Source organism: Onychostoma macrolepis, chromosome 04 (assembly GCF_012432095.1).
Source record: "Onychostoma macrolepis isolate SWU-2019 chromosome 04, ASM1243209v1, whole genome shotgun sequence".
Lineage (NCBI taxonomy): Eukaryota > Metazoa > Chordata > Actinopteri > Cypriniformes > Cyprinidae > Onychostoma > Onychostoma macrolepis.
Genome location: NC_081158.1, coordinates 13801059 through 13811269, shown reverse-complemented (window position 1 = coordinate 13811269; position 10211 = coordinate 13801059). Strand labels below are relative to the sequence as shown.

Genomic DNA, 10211 nt, shown 5'->3' with positions numbered 1-10211 from the left:
ACTAAAATATTAGTCTGGGACACTGTGAGCACGGAGACTGTAGTGTGCCCAGCAAAATTTTTATATGCTTAGCTTAAATATGCAGTATTAAATAGTACTCATAAATGGCTGTTGAGATAGGATTCTCAAATTAAATGAGTAGAGGCTTGGACCCAGAAACAGCAGTCCTTACATCATGACTTAACAAGATGATTCTCCCCAAGCCGACAAACTGACGTCATCAGAGCAAAAACGCTATTCCCAAGCAGAAGCAAATTTTCAGTTTTTGATTAAAGATTACGACGGCAGACCGTCCCGGTGTATTGACTTGGTTTAATTGTTCACCACAAGACTAGTAGTGTGCACTAAAACATTAAGTAGGGTAATTTTTTTGATTTCATGACGACTTTAATCATTTTCAATACCATTGGCAAAACTACCACATACTGTATGCTGCCATATAGGTATTTTAATATCTAATTTTTTTTTGTCCATCCATTTTTTTCAAGGCAATCATTATGTCAGGCTTTGAGTGCTTTAATCCAAGTCTTCTAAAAAGACACGTTCTCTTTATATGATGAACATATAGGCTTTTATTTACATACATATAAACAGTTACCATTACAAAAATCTCAGTCTTAAACATTTGCTCATTCTGTGTATTTGTCTTTAAAATAGGGTAACTTTGTTGCAAAAGCTTACAGCACAAGAAAGCATGATTTCAATTTTGATTTCAAACTGAACTGAATTTACAAAAAAAGACAAGTACACAGTCAATAATAAAATTATAAAACAAATGACCTCAATTTAGTTGTGGTATTCGAAATATGACAACACTGAATTTTTTAAAGCAGTGATTTAAGAGCCATTTATGTTGTTTATTTTGATAAATGGATGGCTTTGACCTGTAATGTCTGTACAATGTAGTGATGCAGTTAGACAGACTATGATATTTATATGTACAAATCATACAAATATCCCATTCCAAAACATTTCTAGTATAAACTTACATTGTAAAGAAATTAAAGATCCATCTTTGATTGTTGAAAGACTTTCTGGAACATTTCACTTACAGCCAATAACATTTCCAGTAGCATTTCCATCGGTCAGGCATGGATCTACTCTGAATGGTTGATAACCTTTCACAAAGTTTAATCAAGGAATAATGTCTACTTTAAAAGCACGGAGAGATCGCGATTGCACACATTCTGCGCACAAGCAATATCAGAGTGAGAGGACAGGCAGTTCATTTGTATAAGTTAGGCCTATTTGAGAGCTCGCATCCAGTTTTCTGAGATTACATGACTGTGTTCTCATGTTACAATAAAGCGCTCGCCACATTTGCGTGGGAATGATTAAAACTAGGGGTGTAACGATAAATCGATTAAACTAATGCATCGCAATTCTCTCTGAAATCGATTCTGAGCTTAGTTTTAACAGCAGATGGCACTGCATGCTTTAAAAACAGCTTGCTTTCAGTTCCTTACACACACACACACACCACTATTAAAATAATCATTCATAAAGTTCAAAAAGGTTGAAGCGAATTACAAGAGTGTTCACAGTGGGTTGTGTTTACATTAATCTTGCGTCATAAAAGCAGAGGTGCAAGTACATTTAACCACTCAGTTGAATGCACAAACGGTCGTCTTTGTGAGCATTTGAGTGTGAAGTTAAAAACTAGCCTAGAGCGCCATCTGCTGTTAAAAACTAAGTTCAGAATCGATTCAAGAGAATCGCGATGCATTAGGAAAATTGTAGAATCGATCCATTAATCGATTTATCGTTACACCCCTAATTAAAACTATGCTGAATACCTCCAATCCCGCGCGGACATTCAGACTCTGTAACTGACAGGAGACGGATGCGTGTCAAACTCGCTGTCGGAGAGAGCGAGACACAGCGTGTATCGATGTACATACAGGAGATACTGTGGAAAATGAGTAATGGAACCATGTCAGGTATTTCATTATAGGTATCAAAATATCGATATTTAGGATAACACTACCATGTCGTTTGTTTCTCCAAACTTTGAGCCCATAAGTTACACTGAGCTTCCTCACTGTCCGATCAGCAAGTTCAGATATCAGGGTTTTTATTGGTCTATTTACGATCGGATATCTTTATTGGCTACTGAAGTGCCGTCAAAGGTTTGAATATCAATTCAAATTGTGGGCAGCGTACTCAGTAACGAACTATGATTTAAAAGTAACGAAGTAGATTATTTTGCTAAATTTGTACTTAAGTACAAGTAAAAGTACAGTTTTAAAAATATACTCAAAAAAGTAAAAGTACCCGGAAAAAAACTACTTAATTACAGTAACGTGAGTAGTTACCACCACTGGCTTAATGATTATACAGGGAGGGTGGGGATCTTGTTTTCAATGCTAGCATTCTATCGCTAGACCTTCTGAAATTGTCTACCCTACCTTTAAAGTGACCCAGATTGTGTTCAGTGTCAAAACAAGTGAATACGCAAACAACACAAAAATATACTGTTAATGAAAAGTTACATAAACTCCATACATAAACTTTCATAAAAAGAGGAAGTAATTACAATCGATCGTGCTCTAGGAAATAAGGGTATACATCATTAAGTAGTTCAACAACAAAGTTGCAGAATATTTTCTTCAGTTAGAAACAGTTAGATGACCCCAAAATCAATGGGATGCTCCATTTCTGAGGTGGCTTTGGTTTCAAGAGCTACTCTCAGTTTCTGCCAGAAGACCCTGGTGTCCTCTCCTGGTTTAGGCCAGCTGAGATATGTCTTCTTCTGGATTAGTTTCTTCATTCTGTAGTACGGAGACAGTTGATGACTTGGAATATTCTCTAGGAATACCAGGATAAGAACATCTTTTTTCTCATCAAAGAGACGGAAACTAGCAACTTGGATCTCTCTGGAACACCACTCACTTTCCAGGTAGTGACGGCTAATCACACAGATGGTTTTGCGACTGCTGTAAATGCCATCAATAATATTATCCATGATAGGTTTGCCTGGTTCAAAGTCCCTGTGATGCAAACACAACTTCCAGCCTTGCTCGCCTTCCAGCTGAGGTAACAGTTCCCTCATTACCCACAATTCATCATGAACATTATAGGAAATAAATGCATCATACTGCAAACCATTGGGCTTTCTCTGCTGTTTGTTATCACGGAGAAAAGCAAGGAAAAGGTAGTAAGCATAAATAACCTGCCATTTGAGGAAGTGAAAGAGGAAAGAGCCAAGGAGGATCACAGAGACCAGTGTGAATGTGGAAATGAAACAGAAAAATCCAACATCTACATTACATGAACCTACATCAAGTTCCAGGAGCGTATGTCCTTTGAGTTTGTCTGGGTAATTGCATGTGAGATCAAAAGCACTCTCAACTTCAGTGTCATTGCTACTTATGGTCCAGTTGACGAACCAGGCATTGGTACAGTCACATGAGAGATAATTTCCTTGTAGATCAAGGTATATCAGTGTTGGAAGAGACTGGATCAATGTCTCATTAATGACAGATAATGCATTCTTGCTTGCATGCAGCAGATGTAGTTTACTGAGATTTGCGTTAATGAGAAAGTCCAAAGATTGCAAGCCAGTTTTAGACAGGTGCAGTGTCTTGAGGACCTGGAGTGGCAGAAATATTTTTGTTGTGAGTGAAATAAATTCATTTCTGCTGAGATCCAGTTCCCACAGATAAGGAGTGTAAGTAAATGTATCTGGATGTAAATAATTTATATTAAGATTCTCTGCTTGAATGTCTTCCAAATACCGCAGTCCCTGGAAAAGGTTTGAGGGTAAATAACGCATTCCTTTATGGCCTTGGCTAAAAATGTTCAGGGTCTTAAGCATTCTCAGATGTTTAAAGGGTGGTTGTGCAAGAATGTCTTGACTGTCATATGAAATATAGTTATTGTTCAACAGAAGTGTTTTCAGGTTTGGGAGCCTGGAGAACACATTAGTATTTATTGAACTCCGAGAGAGCTTGTTTGATTGCAAATTCAAGAAAATTAAATTTGTCAGTCCATTGAAAGACCCTGCTTCAATAAATGATATTTGATTGTCTGGTAGAGACAAATTCTTCAGTGATTTTAAGGAGTCAAAATCTCCCCTATGGACAGAGTCCAGCTTGTTATTTGATAGATCCAAACTCTCAAGTTTTTGAAGATCTCTTTTAAAATATCCATTGAAAGAGATTCTGTTAGATCCAATCATTAGAGTTGCTAAGTTTTTCAGATCTTTAAAAGCAAATTCCTCAACAAAAGATATATCATTACCGTAAATCTGAAGGGTTCGTAATTGGGTACAGTTGGTAAAATCAACTCTACTTATGTTTTTTATATTGTTGAAGGTGAGGTCCAAAAAATGAAGACCTGGTAGACTGCTGACAACAGCGGGGACACTGTATAGTCTGTTATTGGAAAGATCAAGCTCAGCTAACTGTGTGCAAAACTGCATCTCATCTTTTGATACGGATGTAATGTTATTCCACCTCAAGCCTAGAAATTTTAAAGGAGAAATTAGACAGGCTTTCCTTATCAAAGCTCTCACTTTTACATCCCCCAGAAAATGTAGCTTTAGGCTGACCAAAGAGGAGTTGAAGGTTTGTAGGACATCTGTGATCTTCTCCAGGGGCAATTGTATTCCACTTAGATTTAGATGTTGCACACTTTGTAGATAGCTTTTTTCCTTCACATCCCATGTCATGTTTTCAGTAATAAAAGCCAAGTCCAAATTATTAAGGTGAGGGAAAATATTTGCAGTGATACTGAACTCTTTCAAAGGATTTTGAAATAAATACAGGACTTTTAGTCTCAAAGATATGTTGGACACCTCCGAGGTCTGAAAAGAGGTGAAACCATTACTCCCAATGTGCACTTCCTGTAACTGTGGTAATAAAAAGAGCGGCTGAACTTTGCTTATTTTCTTCAGAAGATTTCTGGACAGATTAACTTTTCTTAAACTGACCAGGGGTGAAAATGCAGAGATACTGATATTTGTGATCGAGTTTTCATTCAGATGCAACACACTGAGATTTCCCAGATTCTGAAACATTCCTCCCAAGATATCTGTCAGTCTGTTGTTGGCCAGATTTAACTCCTGCAAAGCCACCAAACTGCTGAATGCTCCTTCCTCCACGTCCTTGATCTTGTTGTGTCGTGCATTAAGACTTCTAAGATTATCCAGCTGAGAGAAATTCTCCTTGATTATCTTCTGTATGACATTGCTAGAAATGTCCAAGTATGTGGTTTTGTCCGGTATATTCCCTGGTACGAAATGCAGGGACCTCTTATCACAAAGCACATTTATGTTTTGGGCATATTTCAAAGACCCTCTGATGGTACAGTTCTTTATGGAGTATCCATTTACAAGATTTATGAAAGTACAGCAGTAAAGCAGCCATGAGGTCAAACTACAGTATTTCTTGAAGCACAAACCATGTTCTCTCTTAGACATTTTGAGATTTACCCCTGTTATAATCACTTAAATAGAGTAAATCATCCAGTTGAAATTCTTGACTTTTCTTAGCTTCGGTTTTCCTATGAAAGAGAACATCAGTGTAAGTGCAGTGATAATGGTGTTGTGCTGCAGCAAAGGTAAAACTGACACATCAGTTAATAAACCATCGAGTCACTGGGCAAAGAACACAGAATAAAAGGCTGCTAAAATCCCTGTGCATCGAGTAAATACTTTAAAATACACTGAATGCACATTGCACTGTAGAAAACATACTTCTAAAATGTTATTAGGTGACTCTGCTTACAAAAAAAAAAAAATTGGAAATCTGTTTCCTAAGAAAAACAAATGAAATACTTTTCACCCCATATTAAAAAAAAAAAAATCTGGATTGCACACACAGATTTATTACAAGTTAACTGAACAAGAGAAAGCATGTACGCCAGTATATTTTTCAGTGTGGAGGAAAGCTTATTTACTTAATTTTCCAATGGCAACTGGTTGTCTAGTAAATTATTATCAACACCTTGATTTAACTCTCTAAAATAGAGCACTGTTATTTTCAGAGAAGCTCAAATCACCAAATTTCACCAAACAGTTGTACAAACAGAAAGGATCTCAATCAAAATGGGTAATGTCAACAAAGCAGAATGAATTAAGATGAACTTGTATAAATAAGGTTAGAGTGCCTAATCTTACAATGATTTCCCGAGTCTTGTTTGATGGTTTGAACACTTACCTTTAAACGATTCCGAGTAAATGCAGACAAAATAATAATAAAGCAGTGCCTTCAATAGTCTTGATTCAACATAGTGATGACACAGTTTTCCTTACTTTTCATTTCAAGTTTCTTACATTTTCAGTAACCAAAACCCTTTTGCTTATGTGTCGTTTCACTTCTTATAGCTATAAATGACACTGTGAAATAAATTGGCAAGAGTCCAAAATAAAGAAGGATGTGAAACGAAGGAAGTGTGTTGTAATACGAGTCAACAGAAGTGTTCTTAAAAAATCTTTGGGAAGACGGAAACTCAATGATTACGTTTTGTCAGGAGATTTCTGCTTTAGTGTGCTTTATGCTGCATAAATATGTCAAGATGGCCTGAATATTCTAGGAAGGGTCATAAAGGTTGTGAGACTAACAGATTTCGTACTAGCAAACATGTAGGATGCACGTAGCAAGGATGATCTTAAACAGATATGCCACATATGTATTTAAGTATGATACAATATGCTAAAATATTCATAAACAGACATTATAATTATTGTTTAACACAATATTATAACAAATGTTTACTGTACCCCCAAGTTATGAGAGAGTAAAATGGTTTAAAAATGTAGCTAAAATGTTGTAACATGCATTGCCAAAAAGCATTCTGTTTTCAATTTATATCCCCAAAGGGGTGATGCATTCTTGGGGGTACAAGCATTAAAATCAAAAATAAAATGAATTTGTATTATTTGTGTCCTAATAAGATGGGGAATAGTAATCAATTCATTTTCTATTTCTTTATTTTTGGTCTATGGTTAATCTTTCAAATATGTTCAAAAAACAAATAAATAAAATAAGGAAAGAAAGAAAGGAAAGCCATTCAAACCTAGGTTTTCTTTGCTTTTTACATTACATATTACATTAAATATATATTATCACAAATTATAAATAGACAATGAACATACCTTCTAACCTTCTTCGTCTAGCTTCTGGTAGTTTTTTGCTAGCCTCATTGTAACTATCTACATTTTTTTGTTTGTATATAATGAATTTTTATTTCACATGCAAAAAGAATTTACCTGACAAAACACTGACACAAATTTGGTACAAGATAAAATTCCAAAAATATTTGATGTATGAAAGGCCGACGTATTAGAAATACGTCAACGAAACACAATCTATATAATTATACTTATTTGATGTAAATATAATTTTGACCCTGTGTGAAGTCCATTCTTTTCCAGGTTGTTCCTTACTTTTTGTTGCTTTGACAACATCAGTTTTGTTTGGTGGCCACAGAACGTCTACACAAAGGGTGCACCTAAATATTAACTAGAGATTCCATGCTCATACAACTGTATGAATACTGCCAAAAATCTCTTAAGTACCAAGTTGATTAATGATTGAAGTGTGGTTTGTTTAAATGCTGAAAGGGCATTATAACAAACTTATTATGAAATGGCAGCCTGACATATTTTTGCACACTCTCCACTACCTGAAAATGCTTCACAGTCATGGACAAATTAGAAACCATGAAGATTCCCAACTCCCTAGAAACTTCCCGAAACATTCTTAATTAGTATACCTTCTGTAAGTCATACTTTTGTAAGGTTGGTCTGGACCACTCTTAGCTATACCTTATTACTTTTGGCAGTTCACAGTTCTTTACATCTCATTCTATACGAATATAATAGTTAAAATCAAAGACGGCGCCATCTGCAGGGCCTTATAGTGTATATATGCACTAAAACTTTAGGGGGGGGGGGGGGGGGGGTTTAGATCGTGTTGGAACGATTTTGTTGAAACAAATTCAGCTGCTGGCGGCTCTCCTCTTTCTCTCTGCAATAGTAGCTGTTGATTATATGTTTCTCCTGTTGCGTTTTTATTGAGTAGGTCATCCAATAACAGAAATGAGTGATTTATACCTATATGTGGTGCTGCTGGGCAATCAACCCTGATTGTGGAGTAAATGGAAAATGTGGAAAATATATTACAAAAATATTAATGACCCATTCAAAGGCCAGTGAAGGCATACTGCCAGTTTGTGATATAGGCTACGTCTGGGCATGAGGTTGCGGGTTCACGCACTCATTTCAAAATTATATAAAATATCCATGGTTGGATTTAGTTTACAATTTGGATTTAATTTTTTTTTTTTAAGATCCCGTGAGTATGGGATGCAATTTCAACTATTTCTGAAGTGCTTCTTGTTGGAAAGCACTCTTACCACAATGTTTTTCTGTTGGAACATAAGCCCAAGGTGTTCTTTTTTTCCTCTTCCAAACACTGCTTAATAATATAACAGCTTTTAACAGAAAAGTTGAAAGAAAATCCAAATTACCATGGATTTCAGCATCTTCACAAAGATGCACCAAACTATGACGATTGTAAACTTCAAATTCCTGGCCATAAACAATTGACAAATGATAACAAAAGAGAATAACAAGTAAAACAAGTAAAATGTACACACCGACTGACAAAAGCATACTAGTATTGCTCTTGTAAAGTGATAGACCATCAAAATTCAGCTGTAATTTAAAGGCATGTCTATCTGGGACAAGATACCACACATTATTTAAAAGACTATGGCAGTGGTTCCCAAACTTTTTGCAGCGTGCACCCCTTTCTAGTGTTTGACATCTGTCAATCACCCCCACCACCTTACTCCGATTAAACTCCACATTTTTTAACTACAATAACTACTGTATACTATATTAGAAAACATCAAAATTTCAGTTATATAAAAAACGTTTACCGTTTACGTTTGGATGACCGTTTACTCTCAAATCTTTCTCAGCATCTAGTCTTTGTCGATGTTTGGTTTTCAACAATATCAGTGCAGAAAAGCCTGCCTCGCATAAGTACGTGGTTGCAAAGGGCATCAACCCTTTCATTGCCTGCTTTGGCAATCCTGGACACTCCACCACTGCTGAAGCCCAGAAATCCATGAGTGACTTATTTTTAAAAAGTATGTTGTGTCTCCCATCAGATGATAACTCCAGTAATTGTTCATGCTCTTGAAATGAGAGATGTGGGATTGAAGGAGTGAACTCAAAAGGATTGAGTGAATGTCTGAGACTGGTCCATAGGGGGAAAGTAAGTCCACAGATTTTGGCTGAGCTGGTTGAGATGTTCAATTATGAGGCCTTTGACGTAATTACTTAGTGCAGCTTCCCGGGATTGCAAAAATTCAGACAGCAGAGGAAAGCATATATTTCTGATGTGCAGCAAAAGATAATTGAGCTTCACAAATTAGTGAAGTGGCTTTAAGAAAAGAGCTAGTGTAGTGAAAATTCCCATTTCCACCATCAGGGCAATAATTAAGAATTTCCTATCAACATAAAATGTTACGAAACTGCCTGGAAGAGGACGTGTGTCTATATTGTCCTAATGCACGGTGAGAAGGAGAGTTTGAGTGGCTAAAGACTCTCCAAGGACCACAGCTGGAGAATTGCAGAAAATAGTTGAGTCTCGGGGTCAGAAAACCCCATGTGTACAATGAAATATACTGCTGTATTTTTGATGTTGTGGGCCTATATTTCTGCTGGAGGTCCTGGACATCTTGTTTAGACACATGGCATCATGGATTCTATCAAATACCAACAGATAAAAAATCAATAAGTGACTGACTCTGTTTGGATCTTCCAACCGTACAATAATCCAAACACAAACCTCAAAAACAACACAAATGGGTCACTGAGCACAAAACCAAGCTTCTGCTGGCCATTCCAGTCCTCTGACCTGAACCCTGTAGAAAATGAGTGGGGTGAACTGAAGAGAAGAAGCACCAACATGGAGCTGGGAATCTGAAGGATCTGGAGAGATTCTGGATGAAGGAATGGTCTCTGATCTCTTGTCAGGTGTTCTCTAACCTCATCAGGCATTATAGGAGAACATTTAGAGCTGTTAAACTGGCAAATGGAGGTTTCAAAAAGTATTGAATAAAAGGGTGCCGTTAATTGTGGTCAATGTGTATTAGAGAAAAACATTTATTTCATAATGATATTTCCCCCCATTTTAAAATCTTATTATCCAGTGAAAGGTTAGATTTTTGTGATTTTTTTTTTTTTTTTTCAA

At 36.4% G+C, this 10211-nt stretch overlaps 1 protein-coding gene across 1 annotated transcript; it reads right to left on the bottom strand.

Moving 5' to 3' along the window:
* Nucleotides 1-554: 554 nt before the first annotated feature.
* Nucleotides 555-6986, bottom strand: LOC131538951 (toll-like receptor 13). The gene is made up of 2 exons (XM_058773159.1): nt 6162-6986; nt 555-5505 (listed from the first exon to the last, which is right to left on the bottom strand). The coding sequence occupies exon 2, from the start codon at nt 5420-5422 to the stop codon at nt 2624-2626; it is 2799 nt and encodes a 932-aa protein (XP_058629142.1). The 5' UTR covers nt 5423-5505; nt 6162-6986; the 3' UTR covers nt 555-2623.
* Between the last annotated feature and the right edge of the window lie 3225 nt (nt 6987-10211).